This window comes from Rhinolophus ferrumequinum, chromosome 27, assembly GCF_004115265.2.
Source record: "Rhinolophus ferrumequinum isolate MPI-CBG mRhiFer1 chromosome 27, mRhiFer1_v1.p, whole genome shotgun sequence".
Classification (NCBI taxonomy): domain Eukaryota; kingdom Metazoa; phylum Chordata; class Mammalia; order Chiroptera; family Rhinolophidae; genus Rhinolophus; species Rhinolophus ferrumequinum.
Genome location: NC_046310.1, coordinates 13,199,362 through 13,217,483, shown reverse-complemented (window position 1 = coordinate 13,217,483; position 18,122 = coordinate 13,199,362). Strand labels below are relative to the sequence as shown.

Sequence of the window (18,122 nt, the reverse complement as noted above, 5' to 3'; positions counted from 1 at the left end):
TATTTAGATTAACATTATCAAAATTGTTGAGTGTTATGTGCTAGTGATTGTACTAACTCTGTGTGTGCATTGTCTAATTTACTCCTCTGAATAAATCTTTTTTCAAATGAGGAAATTGACATAGAAGTTAAATGTCCAGGCTTTCACAACTAGTAAGTAGCAAAGATAAACTCAAAGCCTAGAACATTTTTACCTAGACCTACCCGCTATTAGTGTCTCTGCCAATTTGTATCTTTGTTAATACATGGTTTACAGATTAATGCAATGTCCATTCTGTCACAAGTTAGAAAAGACTCGTTACCATTTTGCCTTCTGAAACCCTTCATTGTCTTGTGTAATTTGTTGAACTTCTGTTAAAACACTCCCTTCCTTTTCTCCGTCCAGTGATACATATGAAAAGTTTGTATTCTGGATTTAAAATTTTAAGTTCTCTCTAAAAGAAGGTTTGTCTTTGTTTATAACCAAGTGATGTGCAGATTTGTAGAAATAAGTACTTCCATTTCTTTCAGCCAGTTGAACATTTATCAAGCGATCAACAAAATACATGACTCCAAACAGGTTAAAGAGATAATATTTGGTTTACAGAGCCTTTCACCTAAAATTGTGAAGTGAATAATCTGATTTTAAAATTTATATTAGAATATGATATTAGCCCAGGATAAAGTTTGGGGGCTCTTAGGTTGGAAAAAAAAGACAAGGATCTGTAGAAGGAAATATTTTAAAAAGCAGAGAATCAAGTTTGAGAGCATGTGTCAATTCCTGTGTACCTGCAATATACTATGAAGGTCGAAAGGTAAATAGCTGTTCTTTGCCTTAAAGCAGGTATTCTTTACCCTTTTTTTTTGTATCATGCACTTCTCTGGCAATCTGATGATCCAATGGATGCCTCCTCAGTAAATATACAAACCAAAACACATAGGAAGCCCAAGTATGTATTGTATGTTCATTACTAAGGAAACCCGATTATATTGAAATACAGTTATCAAAATAGTACAAGAAAAGATACAGTAAAATAATATGTTGCTTTTTTATTAATATGTTAAATAACAAATTCTAACAGCAGATATTCTAATAACTACGAAAATTTTGAAGTAGTGATGAGCATAAATAATATTTTGAGATATATGCAACAACTGTAATATGTGAAAATATTTGAGATTTTTATTGAAAATCACCTATTACTACCTAATATAATATCTAATATAGTAACACTAATATGCCTAATATATCACTTAATACTACCTTGTTAAATACCTGCATTCAAGATTGAAGGAAACCCTGGATTTCAGCCCATGGCTCATGAAAAGAAAGATATGTGTTTTTTCCTCCCATTTAAGTTCAAAGATCCCTGTTTCTGTCCCTGATTGATGCCTTGTAGGTGTCAGGTTAAGAACCCCTGTGAAAGGAATGTAGAGTTTAGAAAGAGAAATCCAACACTGAAATAAGTATCATACAATATGTGTATATAAAGTATTGGGGAAAGAACAAAGGAGCTTTGCAGAACACTCACCTGAGCCTGGCTGTGCAGAAAGTCAGTAGCAGCCAGGTCACGGAGGCTCTTGTGTGCTTTGCTAAGGCGTTTAGACTTGTGTGCAAGCATTTCCCAGAGTTTTTGTCAGAGTATTGGTTATACAGAATTTACGAGATGTTACATGTAAAAGGCTTTTATGTTAGCTTGGGAAATGCAGAGTTAGTGCTTATATTCCAATCTGAGATAAAATGGGTTTTAGTTTGGTATGATGGTATTTTGTTATGTCAAATACTATTTGAAAAACTTGTAAGAAAATTAGTAATCTTCTTACATATGTATTTTGTGTGTGTATTTTTTAATGGGTAGGAAAAAAGAATACATAGAGAAACTTACGATTTGAGTTGATAGGATTCCACTGCCTAGTTTCCTCTAACAGGTTTTGTTACCTTTGCCCCAAAACCAAGAATTTTGCACGGTCCCCCTGTCAAAATCCAAACAAAGTTATGTGGATTCCATGAACATGGTATTTCACCTTTGCAAAGTTAGTACAGAGACACGACTTGTGAGCATATAACATGCATATCCTCATTTTTTTTTCAACTTTATCTTTTACAAGATTATTTTTTTATTACAGTCCACGACACAACTAGTTTTTGAGTTAAATGCTTCTAAAGTAGTTTGTCATCAGTTCAGAAGCAAATGTTTGTGAAGCTCTGAAGCACCACTGTGAATGAAAGTTTGTTCCTGGGATATCTTGAGCCTTGACTCGTTTATTGAATGATGCCAATTTGGCCTCACGGTGCTGTGATCTAACACAGATTGCTCGTGCCTCTGACCCCCTCCCAAAGAAGAATCAGAAGTAGTTGCATTAGCTATTTAATTTTGTCAAAACAGTGGCAATTTGGACTAAATAATTGGATGACTGATAAACTTAGGACCCAGTAAAGAGGCAAAATTCAGTAAGCTCATCTATTTCTCAGTGACATTTCTGGGGAAAAAATCCCAACCTAGTTTAATCAGACTAGTTCCAGACCCTTTTCTGCTTATAAGTAACTGCACTAGAATTTCCCCCCAGGCTCAAAACTGGTGTCAATAACTCTAGACCAAAGTCTAAAATTTAATTCATTGTTCTTCCCCACCTCTGGCTAAATTCCCACTTTCTCTATTCCCACGTTCATGCATATCCTCTAAAACAAATCTGGAGGTTGTCTTTGACCGTGTTTTGTCTCGTTCTGTCGCATCAATTTTTGTCCCAAGTATATTTTTATCTGACTTCTTGCAGTCCTATCTGAGTTTAGGACCTCATTTTGTCTTAACTCTGGCTGTTATGTTAGCTTCTGAAGTGTGTCCATATCCTGTCTTTTCATTGTGATTCATCTTCCACATTGTTGTATGAGTTTTCTTCCTAAAGCTGAGTATCACATATTCCCCAGCTTAAAAATCTTAAGTGGCTTTTCACTTACAGCCTTGTCACTTGTCACTTCATGTTTGCACTCTCCAGTTCATCCTGCACAGCTCAGGAGTATCTGCTTTCGAGTCAGGTAGCCCAGGTTCAAATCCCCACGTTTAAACAGAGACAAGTGTCTAACCTTTCTAAACTTTGATCTCTTTCCGTGTGATACGGGAGAGGAGAATAATACTTAGCACTTTTAGATTTGTGAGAATTAAATGAGATACTGTTTGTGAACAGTGTTAATGTTGATTACCACTGAACAAGTGGTAGCCCTGCTAGTGGGAATGTCCAATAGTGCACACACTTGGGAAACAGCTGGGCAGTTCCTCAAAATATAAACAGTTAGCCTGTGGTCCAGGGTACCACTCCTCAGTATCTGCCCAAGAGAAATAATAACGTAGGTCTGCACAGAAATTCATACACAGTCGTAGTGGTATTATTCATAATAGCCAAAAAGTGGAAACAACCTAAATGTTCATCAACTGATGAGGAGATAAACAAAAGTGGTCTATCCACACAATAGAATATTATTCAGTGATTACAAGGAATGAAATATTGATACGTACTCCAACATGGATGAACCCTGAAAACATGCTAAGCAAAAGAAGCCAGTTTCAAAAGACCATATGTTGTTAGATTCCATTGATATAAAATGTTCAGAGTTGGTGAATCCATAGGGAGAGTAGTGTTTGCTGGGGCTGTAGGGAGAGGGGATGGGTCATAACTACTAATGAGTATGGGGTTTCCTTTTGGGGTGATAGGAAATGTTGTAAAATTAGATAGTGGTGGTAATTGCACAAGTCTGTGAATATACTAAAAGCCACTGGGTTGTATACTTTAAAAAGGTGAATTTTATAGTACGCAAATTACATCTTACAGCTGTTTAAAAAATAAATGAGAGGTAGTTCTTACTATACCTACCTGTTTTTAGTTTCCTTGTCATCTTTATATTTCTGTTTACTACACAATGCCTTGTATACAGTAGATGTTTAATAGATGTTGCAACATGAACGAGTTTTTATGAAGCAAGCTGTTAGAGCTTCGGTTGGGGGAAAATTGGTGAAATTATGAACACTTCCTCAGAATTTCAGAGTACATCTTTACAGCTATTGAAGTTCTTGTGGCATAAAAAACAGTGACGTTAAGATGGGCGTTAACTGAGTTGTGTTTTCCCTCCTAGGATACACACCTGCTAAAACTGCTTAAAACATTAGAAGGACATGCTTATGGCGTTTCTTATATTGCATGGAGTCCCGATGACAACTATCTTGTTGCGTGTGGCCCAGATGACTGCTCTGAGCTTTGGCTTTGGAATGTACAAGTGAGCAAGTTCCATCCTTCGTGTAGCCTTTAAGTACAGCATAGTCCGCTGCACGCATTCACTATACCTTTATCCTTGAGCTATAGAACAGAGCCATGCGCCCAAAATTACCGTAATGTATCTCTTATAAAAGGTAATTCTTCAAATGGAACCCAAGTGTCCAGATGTTTTATAAATTTAAGTATTATGCTGCGTATAATAGAGCTTTTGGAAGAATGATCAATAAGTATTTTCAGGAATGTTGTACTTTGTACTGTGGAATTTGTACTATTTAGTGTGGTACTTTCTACCTCAGAAAAGATTTTACGTTTCTTAGTTTACATAACTGTACATGGAAGTTACTTTTCAAGTGTGAAAATATCAGCATTAAACTAAATTTTCTATTTTGATGGCAATCGTACCATCTCCTTGTCTATATTTAGTATTTTGATCTAGTGTAGTAAATTTAAATGGTAACTTACTGTTAAGGACTTTATTACTGTTGCTAAATGAAAACTTGAATTTTATCCAGGGTTCCATTTTAGAAAAACTCAGCATTAAGTTCACCATTGTCTACAGACTGTTTTGGAAACCTTATAGTTGTGATTAAAGAAAAAATTTTCAGTTTCCTTCTCTAAGTTGACTGGCTAGGTGATGGTTTTTGTTTTTTTATTCCCTTAGGCCAGGGAATGGTCCGGACTATGGTTTGGGTATGAAAGTATCAATTGATAGGATAGGGTTTTGAGTCTGGGAACCTGTAAATAAGTTGATTTTTACCAGGAGGATGAAGATGAAGCGCAATAGAAATGACAAGCTATAAAAATGGGCTAGAGGATAGAATGACTAATAAGAGGGACCTGAAGATATGCCATAATTCTAGTTCTGCTGTTATATCCAAGGTTTTCTTACTGCTCAGACATTTATATTTCAACCCCAGCTTTTTTGGAAAATTTTTAAATATTAAGAAAAATTCAAAGAAGAGTACAGTGATGATCTAGCTGTATGCCCACCTAGACTCAACAGTTATTAATATTTTGTGTATGTATACAAACATGTATACATACTTACACATATATCCCTATCCAAAGCATTTGAAAGTAAGTTACGGGTAGGATATTTTACCCCTAAATACTTAGTCACATATCTCCAAAAAAACAACATTCTCTTATAGAACCATCATCTTATCTAAGAACATTAACTGTAATTCTCTACTATCTAGTATTCATTTCATAATCAAAAATCCCCAATAGTTCCCAAAATGTCTTGATGCCATTTTTAGCAAACTAGTGTTGTACTGGGGATTGGGTTCAGAGGGGTGCAAGGCACAGAGTAGATGGCTTTCCACTCAGTGAAACAGGCTGAGGGGAATCTGACCTAAAAGACAAAGAATTTTTCTTCGTTAAAGCTTTTTTTCTCCCCTCAAAGGGAGGAGGTATGTAGTCATAGTCCTATAATAGAGACTCTGAATTTATAGTGCCTGGCAGTTTTCATTTGAGTTAGTTTTGAATTGCTGGACAGTTAAACTATATTCCAGCTTACCTGGTTGTTTTACTATGCATTATTTGATAGACTTGTTCTGAAAGGGTGGCCTTTCTTAGTCAGTTTCCAAATTGTTCCTTTATGCTTTTAGGTAGGTTCCTAATTAATATCCTCATGTACTCATTGTCCTGAGCATAACAGGAGAAAACACCATTCCTGCCTTCAGAACTTAATGTATTAACAAATTCCTGAATAGAAAATGCTGAGGATTTAGCTGTTGTATGTGTATTTGTGCTTCTAGACTTTTATTTTAACTGTTCGTATTAAGCAGCCCAAAAAAGTAAGTAGGTGAGGGCAGTTAACAATATGTGGGAAGGATTTAAGATTGCTGAATATTTTTTTTTCAGTGTAAGGGAGACATCTGGTTTTCTATTTTTATGCCCTCTCTGCTTTTATTACTTGGCCCCGTTTCCTGATCATACACTTTGTTTTCACTCTTTTTTTTTTTTTTTTTTTTTTTACTTTTGATTACCCATTTCTCACAGGAAAATTATGCCCATGTACTTTTTATTATACCAAGGGCAGCTATAATCTCTCAGATCCTGTTTCTAATCCATGAACAAAATGGAATCAAGACTAGATTAAATGGTATGTGTCTACCTTCTAAGTTGAATAACTTAGAAAAAAATAACAGGAGGATATCTGAAGGTTGTAACCACTAAATAGTCTTGCTTAGTTGGGAATGCTTTAGAAAATGGCTATGCTAAACAGTACAAAAATTCCTCTTTCTTTTCTGTTACTTTTAATTGAAATAAAGTTACATATCAGAAAAATAATTTTCATTTTTCTTCCTATCTTCCCTACTACATTTTGAGAATCTTGAATATGAAATTTAACATAAGTTAGACTGCCCAGACCCTTGGCCTAGACTAAGGGCATAGTTTTTCTACCCATTAATCTTGTTCTCAAGGAATATTTAGAATAAAATTTATAAAGAACTATGGACTGAGGAGCAGTGGAAACTCAGAAGGAATAGATATGTGGTGTTTGTTAGGCTTTTTACCATTTTACTTGGGAAAAGTTACATGTTTTAATTCGTGAATGTAATTGATTTTAAGATGAGTTTTATTGGAGTTTATTTCATCATATCTATTCTGTGGGTCACCTATGTGGAAACTCAGAAGGAATAGATATGTGGTGTTTGTTAGGCTTTTTGCCATTTTACTTGGGAAAAGATACATGTTTTAATTCGTGAATGTAATTGATTTTAAGATGAGTTTTATTGGAGTTTATTTCATCATATCTATTCTGTGGGTCACCTATGCCAGGCATTGTTCAACCCCTGGATTTTTATTCAAGTCTTTAATTTCTTAGAGTTACAAGCTTTTTTTGAAAGGCCAATTTAAAACAATTTATTTCTCTAATTAGGAAAACTAACCAGATATCCCAGTTAGTATTCTTTATTTTTTTCTTTACACATTCCCTTTAGAGGGGTATCTTGAAGGTCTTATTCACAGTTTTGTTTCTTCATAGACGGGAGAGCTAAGGACAAAAATGAGCCAGTCTCATGAAGATAGTTTAACAAGTGTGGCTTGGAATCCAGATGGGAAACGCTTTGTAACTGGAGGTCAACGTGGGCAGTTCTATCAGTGTGTGAGTATTTAGTGCCCTCTTTGGATGTCTGCTTTTTTAAAAGCAAATTTAGTTTGTTTAAATAAAGAATTCACTTGACTTTTAGAAAATATACTGTATTAAGACCTTTGCCATCTGTCTAGATAAGCACTGTCCTCTAGAACTTTGTGTTTTTTCTCCTTTTTTTAAACCATTTCAAGTTTTTGTACAAAGTACAGACTTTGCATTTATTAAAACGTTTAAACTTTGTCTTACTAAGTTTGTTCTTATAGACAAGTTTCTAATATATAGGAATGAAAAGATTTAGTATTTAATTTCTTTTGAGATTTTGGCCCTTTCAATTTTTTGTATGTAGAAAAGAAAGATGTTGAATTTCATGAGTAGACTGTCTTAAATATTTGAGGAATTAAAGTGGTGATGAGTGCTTCCGGGTAACTTTTCAGTCTTTATTTGCGGTCTCTGATAAAAATAAGTAATAGGTAAAAAGGCCGACAAGGTAGACTGTGATACAAACACAGTGTCATTACTGCCTATCTCGATTCCATGTCGCATATCACTGCCTGGCATGGTGCCAGTAGGCACTTTCAGATTTATTTTCAGGACTAAAATTAAACAAGATAATAAATTCCATCAAATCATTCACTGTAGCTAAAGATCACTTACCATAAGGGCTTTTATGTAAGCCATTACAAATTACCAATTTCTTTCATTAAGATGGCCATGAAACTCATGGAATCTAGTGTCATATTATCTCAGCATGGTTATAAGCCATTGGTTCTTAATTCCTTGGTACCAGATGACCACGTATGTTTCTGCTGACAGTGTTTGAACCTTCAGGATACAGGACTTGGTAGTTTCCTAATCTGTAAAATGGGAATAGGATGCTCCTCAGAGCTTTGAATATTCAATAAGCTAATGATCCTAAAAGCTTTGATCTGTAGCGCATGTTACAAATTTGAAGCTTTTTTAAATGACATAACAGATTCCTAAGTTCTGTAAAGTGTTAATTAATGTTTTAATAATCTTTTTCCATATTACAACTTCTGAATATTATAAGACAAATCCCAGTATAATGAATTTTAAAGGAATGTTTGAATTATTTTCTAATAGTAGTGAGACCTTTACTTGGAACATAGGGATTTTTTCTTTGTATTTACCTGTGTATGGTGGGTTTTTGAAGGGAAGACAGATTTACAGAGGTTCCCCCCCTCCCCTTTTGGTATTGTGGTGGTGAAATTTGACCTGCATTCAAATTTTCATGTTTGAAAAAACACTTATGGAACAATTAGATTGAGATCAGTGTCAGGAAAAGACAAACTTATTACAAAAAGATAGTTCTAAGGAATTCTTTTGTTTTTTTGTTCACTTTCTGAGTGCTGTTCAGTAATGAAGTTAAAAGTAATTTTCTCCTGCTCAGGATTTAGATGGGAATCTCCTTGACTCCTGGGAAGGGGTGCGAGTGCAATGTCTTTGGTGCTTGAGTGATGGGAAGACTGTTCTGGCATCAGATACACACCAGCGAATTCGGGGATATAACTTCGAGGACCTTACAGATAGGAACATGTAACTATTTTTTGTATCTATTAAACAGTAATTGTCTGATTTATATTAAAATGGTGTAGTGGGACTTGCTCTTTCAGAAGAGGAGTTTCCATTGATTTTAGTTTTGGTTTGATTCTTTGGTAATTTGGATTGATGGTCAGGTGATGCTTAGTCACTCAAATCATTAACTCAAATTCTTTTTCTTGATTGAAATATAGTGTATTATAATGATTACAAACAAAATTGTGACATTTAAGCTAGAAAATTTTATATTTTGGTAATTTGAATGTCTTGATTCCTGGTGTGTTGGCTTTTTACAAATTATTTTCTGATTACAGAGTACAAGAAGATCATCCCATTATGTCTTTTACTATTTCAAAGACTGGCCGATTAGCTTTGTTAAATGTAGCAACTCAGGTAAGTTTCTTAATATAATTTCAGAAAAATTTAGCTTAGTTCAAATTTTAATTGTGATTTTTAGTATCTACATAAACAAATATTTCCACTAATTAAATTTTACTGCATATGTTTGACCTTAAGTGTGTAGAATCAACTCTAAATTTGTCAGAAATTTAGTATTTTACATAAATAAAAATGTTCCATCAGGCAAAGGGATAGTCACAGATTACTTTTTTAAATTCTTTGCGTTGAGTAGAATAAATAACCTAATGTTTTCTTTTGCCTATAGGGAGTTCATTTATGGGACTTGCAAGACAGAGTTTTAGTAAGAAAGTATCAAGGTGTCACGCAAGGGTTTTATACAATTCATTCATGTTTTGGAGGCCATAATGAAGACTTCATCTCTAGCGGCAGTGAAGGTAAATTATTTGTGTTAACTATCAGTTCACATATATCAATGGGTTTAAAGTTCTGTAATTCTCTCAATTTGTGAAGGTGGTCTTGCCTCCAAGCAAATTCAAGATGTTAAAAATTGTATGAGTTATTTATCCAGCACACTGTTAATTTCCCCATTTTTGGAATGACTTGAGTCCTGCTGTCACAAATCAGTAGTGGCTGTTCTGGCCAAGTGGAGGTGTATTCAGTGCACGCATCAAATCAGGACTCAATTAAATCATTACTTTTTCATATGGTGACTTGTTTTTTCATGAGAGTGGTGGTTTTTAGAGGTTAGTAGTATCTAAAACGTCAAGGTTCATTATGATGTTTTTTCTGAACTTGCACAGAATTGAGTATAGTTAGATCTTCAGCATTTCTTTAATGGCCAAAGAGAATAATTCAGTTTGATTATTCATAGGGTCTCAGAAAAGCTGAAATTACAGAATTGTCTCTACTACCTTTTTTGAATAAACTTATTCTCCAGTTTAACAACATCAGTATTTCAGCCAGGCATATACCAAAAATAGTCAGTCTCATTTGAAATATAACTTGTTTAAAATATGCAAGCACAGGTTAAGTGAGGCAGTATTGAAAGTTAGTGTACTTTTTAAGGTGATAGAAATATAAATAATGGCAAATTATTGCAATTTTTTATTTAACATGTTTTTCTTGAGTACCCAATATACTGTTCTAAGAACTATAGGAGCAAACTATTTAAGTCACTTTTTGAAATACTAAATCCAGTTTTATACTCCAAGGAGATCCCATCTTGCCAAAAAAACTGATCTCAGTAGATAAGAGAATCATGTGACACATAAGTTCTTTCTTTGTGTGTAAAGAGTGTGAAAGGATTAGAACAAATAGAGACATTTAGGGATGATTTTAACATGAAGCATGTGAATTTATCCATTCTTTCTTTCCTAAAATAATCTATGTCAGTTAAGATTTAGAGGAGAGAAGAGTGGTTTGTTAGGTAACAATTGTGAGTTCACTTCTTTCCAGTCAAAAAATCTTTTTGCCTGTTAGTTTAATCATGTTATGTTCTTCCAGATTCTCCATTGGTTTCTAATTTCATGTGGTCTATGTATATTAAGCCTTCTGTTTGCTCTTTAGCTCCTTCTAATCTAAGATCTTTTTCTCCATGCTCTATTCAGTCCTGCTTCTGATGTGTTTTTTTCTCTCTGAATTATGCCTCACAATCCCCTGTACCTTTCTGGAAATAATATATACCCTAGAAGTGCTTAAACATATGTATGGCTACCATTATTCCTAATAATGCCGTTGTTTTTTTTTTTAAAGTCCAAACTAACTGAGAACTAAGCCTGGTGAATAATATAATTAAACCACATTATATTCTGGTTAGGGCTAAAAATGAAACCTAACTATGAAGTGAAGAGATTAGTATTCTCATGACTCAGGTGGTTGAGAATGGTTCTAAAAATGTTTTGAATAGCTTGTGGATATAGTGCATGTATACTCTCCCACGATGGCCACAGTATTCTATTTGTCGTGTATTTGTAAGGAATACATTCCAAGGACCTTCCAAATCCCCACTCTCGAGTTGCCTCAGTTGGCAACACACCCACTGAAAGCTCCCACATTGACCGCCTAGTTGACTGACAGACTTTCAGACCAAACACTTTTCTGATTACCCTGGTTCCGCCTTCTGTTTAAGAAACACCACTTACATTTAGCTAACTTTGTATAGTAATACGTGATGTTTAGTATGTGCTAGTCTCTGTTCAAAACACTTTTTCACATACAAACTTTGTCCTCATAACATGACCCGGTAAGTACGAATCCCCACTTACTGAGGAAGAGTTGCATAGTCACGTGCCCACAGTTACACAGCTGGTCAGGCGCTGATAGAAGGGAGGGTGTGGGCTGGGCTGTCTGACTCCAGAGCCCACACTCTGAACCACTGCTCTAATATTTGGTTGGTCTTTTAGAAGATTAGTTTTATTCCAAAATTGTTGGAGGTTTTGGTTTTCTTGGTTGCTTCATGAGATTATAAATAGTTTACTGCAAAGCCATTTTACGATGCAGATATGAGACAGTTGTCTAGACTCACCATTGAATTCTGGAGCAGAACCTTGAGATTTTAGTCCCAACCCCACCATTTATTAGGTTGGTCCTAAAGTAACAGTTTTTGCAGTTATTAACCTTTTAAACCACAATTACTTCTGCACCAACCTAATACAAGCTGCTAACCATGAGTGGGTTGCTTAACCTCTCAGTGCTTCAGTCACCACCCATAAAAAGGGGATAAGCATAGTACCCACCTCATGATGGTGGTGAAGATTGAATAATATACATGAAGTATTTAGTACCTAGTACATTGTAAGCACCCAGGAAAGATTTCGCTGTGATCTTCATTTTTGCTCTTTTTGAATTTGGATATATTGCTTTTGTCACCTCACATTTCCATAGAATTTTTATCTCTATCCTACATTTGTTTGCATTCAAAGACTTTGACTATAGTTATGTATTACTCATGTATTACAGAATATTTCAAGTAGATTTTGTGGTGACTTGAGAGCTAATCACCTTAACAGGAGAAAAATGTATATTTTATTTAAATGGATTTTCATAAGGTAATTTGTTAAACTATGTTAGATTTGTTCTTTTAAGTTCTAATAATCAAGTCATTTCTATGTGTAATGAATATTAAATTTAAAATTAGTTGGTTTGTTAATGTATAACAACTCCATAACTTTTCTCTGAATTACTGTTTATTCAGATCACAAGGTTTACATCTGGCACAAACGTAGTGAACTGCCAATTGCGGAGCTGACAGGGCACACACGTACAGTAAACTGTGTGAGCTGGAACCCACAGATTCCATCCATGATGGCCAGCGCCTCAGATGATGGCACTGTTAGAATATGGGGACCAGCACCTTTTATAGACCACCAGAATATTGAAGGTAACACCATTGTACAACATGCCTGTATTTTCTCCAGAGGAAGTATTGCCCTGCTTACTACAAAGTTGCAGCAGTTTTAAGCAGTACTTTGTTTGAAGTGTGGGATCTAATTTATTTTGTCCCTCTTTTAGAGATTGTACACTATCTTACTCTATCGTAGGAGTTTAATCTGAGATAGAGTGGTATTTTTTGTTTCATTGGTGACAGTAGGGAGAATAAGCTAGAAGGTGCCACTTCATTTACATCCAGTTAGCTATTTAGTATTTAATATCACTTTAAAAATCTTGCTTCATCATACAAGAAGCATTTTATACTTTTACACCCATGAGAACTAGCTAGTATATAGAATTTGAACAATTTGAGAATAATCTTGATTATGGATTTTTTTCTTAAAAATAATCCTCTGTTAACACCATGTAGCATACTAGCATGAGCTATACATGATGGATGGAGAAGGAGAAGGGAACTAAAATTTATCATGTACCTATGTGCCAAGCAGTATGCTGGGCCCTTTATATATGCTATCGCGCATAAACTCTTCATAGTCCTGTAAGAGAAGTGGTTTTATCCTCATGTCTATGGGTGAGAAAACTGAAGCATGGCAAGACTAATTACCCTGTTGGGTGCTGCCAAGTCTTCAGATAGAAAGATATTTTCTATTCCTTTTAGATACTTGGAGATGAAGAAAGCGCAAAGCCAGAAGGCTAACAGTTAAGGACATAGCTTCATTGACCAAGATACCAGTACTAGAGAGAAGAAATAATGAGAAATTTTATGTAAATAACTTATCCTTCTTTTTTCAAATGGAGCAACTAAAATATTTAGTTTGCTTAGAAGGAAGTAATTTACCTAGAAACAGATTTTTTATTCACCGTGGGTCCCACCTAAGTGTTTTTGAAAGAAAGGAAGAAAGGTGACCAACTGCTCTCAGTTAAGTTACTCGCAGCAGAGAAGAGTTGTCAGGGTAGCGTACGTGGTTTGGAAAAGCATATTCTGTATACTTTTTTGTGTGTCCTTGTGGTACAAACTGTGAAATGTAAAAGACTTGGCCAGATCTTACTGGCAGGTGAGGATATATGGCCAAAGATGAGAGTAAAAAACGTGAAGAGCATGTGGGTTGAAAAGTTTGAGAACTGCTGCTCGGTTCAGAACTCTGAAGGGCCTTTGTGTGTTTGTAGATTACTACATGACATTCTAACATTCCTCTGGGAAATCAACTGAAACCAAACATCTTTACCTTCTTTTGTCGTCCTAGTTAGAGTTCAAGGCCCACTCCCGAAGATAGGTGTTCTGTAAATCTGTAGCTGATTATATGTGCTTTTCTAGTTTTATTAGTCATTTTAAAGTTACTTCTTCAAACAAGCATATATGGTTTAAAGAAGTAGGAAAATAGTAGGTATATAGTAACAGATTTACTGTAAGTGGATTTGTTTCAGACGTACTCTCGAGGCTGTGTGTATGCCTCCACTGCAGTGGAATGTGAGTTGCGCTGCTATTGGGTGAATTTAATTGATCATGAATACTCACTATAATGGATAAGCCAAGTTTTAGCTCAGCTGTAAGATGTGGGTCCAGTTCAGCTTCGGCAACATAGGTATAGCCCTGAAAAAGATTCTCATTTACACCTAAAATAGGAAAACAACTTCTATATAATTAGATATTTGGTTATATGCCTTTTATGCAGAGATCTTCTGGGTTCTTTGTCCCTTGCTTGAAAATATGCTTTTATTATTATTATTATTATTATTATTATAACACTAGAGTTCCATACTGTATGTAAAATAGGATACTCTCAGGTACTAACACATGGTACATCTTGGATGAACCTTGAAAACAATATGCTAAGTGAAAGAAGCCAGACACCAAAGAGCACATACTTTGTGATTCCATTTATATGAAATGGAATAGTAGGCAAATCCATAGAAACAGAAAATAGACTGGTGGTTGCTGAGGGTTGGGTGGGGGTTTGTATATGCTAATGGGTGATTGGGGTGATTGTGGTGATTGATGGTTGTACAGTTCTGTGAATATACTAATAACTATTGAATTGTACACTTTAAATGGGTACATTGTATAATATGTGAATTATATAAATAAAGCTGTGACACAAACACCCGTCCCCCCCACCTCCCGCAACAGAAGAGTAGGGTGATATTGCAGAATTTCAAACTGAGCCATTGAAAGGAGAATTAAATACACAGTTCTACCTTGGACTTCCAGATCTTCCTTTCCTCTCTTCTGTTGTAAACTATCATGAAGATTTTTCTATTCTGTGTAACTACTTCAAGGTTCATTTTAAAAGCATGAGATTCCAATATGATTAGTCATTTGGGTTTGCCAATATTTAAAATAATCATGAGTTTAGACTGTAATATTAATAGCCTAAGACATGATGTAGACAAATTGTTTTTTTAATCATTATGATGAAAGTATCAAGAACTTCCCTTGATGTGATTGTTTTTTAATGTGATTATATTTTGTAATATCATGATGCTGATATTAAAACTTTCTAATATCTAATGGTAACTTTTTTCTCCCCTTCTCTTCTCTCTCCCCCCGCCCCTCCGCCACCTTTCATCTTGTCTTCATTCAGAGGAATGCAGTAGCATGGATAGTTGATGGCGAATTTGGAGCAGACGACTTCTGTTTAACTTAAATTAGTCGTATTTTAATGGCTTGGGATTTGGTGCAAACAAACATGATTGATAGCTGGACAGACATGCTCGTCATGAAAAAAGAACCATTTCTGAAGCCCGATTGGGGCCAAACATTTACACCTTGCTTCATAGTAACCAGTTGAGATGAAGCACGTCGTTAGAACGTTGTTGGACACCATGTTGAATTACCCCCCATCGGTTGTGAAGAACTGTGCTACATTCAGGCTTACCCATTGAACTCAGTATATATATTTTTTTCCCTCCTGCCTTTTGACTGGTGGGATACCATTCTTGTTGCTCTTCTGTGTAATGAAGTTTAAATGCTTGTTTGGAAAACTTTATTTAACAGTTTAGAAGGCTTGATAGAAAGAGTGCATTAGTCTGAAGAGTATACATTGGATAGGAAAGAATTTCCTTCTTTTGTTTCTCCAAATCTTTCCGCCTTATTTAGCTTGAGATCTTTGCAGCTTGGTTCATGGATTCTAGCCTTGCCCGTGTTGCAGTATATTCTGATGCAGATGAGAACCAGTGAACTATGTCAAAAGCACTCTCAATATTACATTTGACAAAAAGTTTTGTACTTTTCACATAGCTTGTTGCCCCGTAAAAGGGTTAACAGCACAATTTTTTAAAAATAAATTAAGAAGTATTTATAGGATCAAAGTGACTTCATTTGTATACATTTGGAATCTAAACCAGCTTAAAAACAGTTTCCTCTATGACTTAGCTACACAGTGTAACTGATGCTCTTCTGGAATACCACATGAGACCTGGTCAGAAGCAGTGCTTGGAAGGACATTACACAGGAAATTCAGAGTAACACTTGGAAGGTTTCCCCCTTTTGTTTTATTCCTGAAGTAACATCAGTACCTGATCTTGAATAAATTCAAGATTCAAAAAGAGAATTTTAAGTATATACCAACATGAGAGATCAGTGGGCAGTTTAGGTTTTCAGCAAAGCTCATTCCAAGTTGTTTTCAACTTGGGCAATCATTTTGGTGTGATCTAGCAAGAGAGTAGAAATCAGCAGATATAACCACTTTGGAAATTCATAGTATAATTGAGCTTGTTAGGAAAATTCAGCAAGTTACAAACATACTTAAACTGGGTTTAAAACCTCATAGTCATTTCTCTTAATTGCCCTTAATATTTTGACATATAGGAATACATAAATTTAAAGAATATTCCTTCTCAGTTTTTCAGATATTGCCATACTGAACCTCATTCTAAACTGGTGCTGTGGATAGTCTTTCCCTCTCCTGTCCCTTTTTAGTTTAAGGAAAGGTTTCCTTTATGGAAAAGCACTTTTAATTTTGAGAATTTCACATTTAAAATAAGCCAAAAGCCTGGTGTTCACATTGTGCTTTTAAACCCCATAACAGCTGAATACAACAACCTTAGTCTCCTTTGAAATTCCCTCCCTTTTTTGGTAGAGGATAAGTATGGTGACTGCAGCTGTTATGTTGGAAAGAGGAGTGGGAATACCCCCAAAATAAGACTCTGGTGACGAATAAGTCTTGTACCAAGTTCCCTGTTAGGCCCAGCCAAGTCTATAATGTATTATTACCATGAGCAGACTCTTGCGGGATCCACAAAGAAGAGGAATTCTTCCATTGGGGGGTGGGAAGTAGGGGATGGCAGCAGGGAGAAATGGGAAAGTCAGGGAAGGGGAGAAGAAAGAAAAACACAATTGGCCTTAAAACAGCACAGATTCTCCCAAAAGCTCTCACAGTAAGAGAAAAAGACAGATCGTGGTCAGCAGATTATTTTATCAAATTGGTATGTGTAAAAGATTTCTTCAAGCTCAATTTTGCAGAGACCACCACTTAAGAGAATCAAGAATTCCTGTTTTGATACTTCTAAGTTAAGATAACTATGTTCTAGTTTATCTGGTACTTCATTTTTCTTAACTAAAATTACTTTTTACTTTAAGCTTGAATAAAAATCTTCATTGATAACTGTATATAATTAAGTGGCAACTTCTCTTTACCTCAGTACAGTTAAATCGATGCATATTTTAAGTGATTCATGTATTATACCCTGAAGCCATTAATACACCCCAGTAATAACTCTACAGGAACATCCCTGATAAAGTGTGGGCATAGAAACTCCACAGCTGTTTACAAATTTGGTTGCAGTGCGCTTGCGTACATTAGTTATGTTCACTGAGATTTGTGCCCATCAGGGGCAATTTGGCACTCAGATTCTATACTTCACCCACCCAAGCCCTAGATCTGAGTTCTCAGAGTGCTTCTGAAGTACAGTTAAAAACACTTTAAAAACGTGGAGTTAAAGGGAGGCACATCTTACAAAAATATAACTCCATTAAAATGGAGTAACAACTATGCAAAGGTTTCTGCAGCAGCTAGGTGAGTTGGGGTTCCAGGTCTGTCTTAACTGGCAGCTTCCTATATGTACTGGTACTTTGCTGTGCCAATTTGCTGTAAACGTCTATTCCATGCATTTGCCACGCAGTGACGGGCTAGAAAGGTGAAATAAAGGGTGAAGAAACCTAGGGTTTTGTGGTACAACCTGATAGCAGGACGGTCTAACACATAGATGTAACTGAAAACTTGGGAGAGTGCTATAGTCTGCGTAGGGTCAAAAGTGAGAATATATAAGTAAACTACCAAACCAGCCTCAAGATACTAACAAATGTATAAATTGAAAAGTACCAATACTTTTTGCACATAGATCAAAATAGAGTGGAGAATTTTGGCTCCAAAAATCAGGTTAGTAGGCTCATTTCCATGTGCTTAAAAATGTTTTTGTTGTTGCTACTCATTAAGGGCTAGAGCAAGTATGGAATTAAATGTCTTTTTCCT

The 18,122-nt window shown here is 35.4% G+C and overlaps 1 protein-coding gene across 2 annotated transcripts in view; it reads left to right on the top strand.

Moving 5' to 3' along the window:
- WDR26 (WD repeat domain 26) overlaps window positions 1-18,122 on the top strand; it is a 36,230-nt gene extending 18,108 nt beyond the window's left edge. For both annotated transcript variants that reach the window (XM_033099459.1, XM_033099458.1), the window contains exons 8-14: window positions 4,105-4,245; window positions 7,237-7,356; window positions 8,753-8,898; window positions 9,216-9,294; window positions 9,566-9,695; window positions 12,455-12,640; window positions 15,234-18,122. In XM_033099459.1, the coding sequence (XP_032955350.1) occupies window positions 4,105-4,245; window positions 7,237-7,356; window positions 8,753-8,898; window positions 9,216-9,294; window positions 9,566-9,695; window positions 12,455-12,640; window positions 15,234-15,259 (828 nt within the window). In that variant the 3' untranslated portion in view covers window positions 15,260-18,122. The remainder of the gene's footprint in view (window positions 1-4,104; window positions 4,246-7,236; window positions 7,357-8,752; window positions 8,899-9,215; window positions 9,295-9,565; window positions 9,696-12,454; window positions 12,641-15,233) is intronic.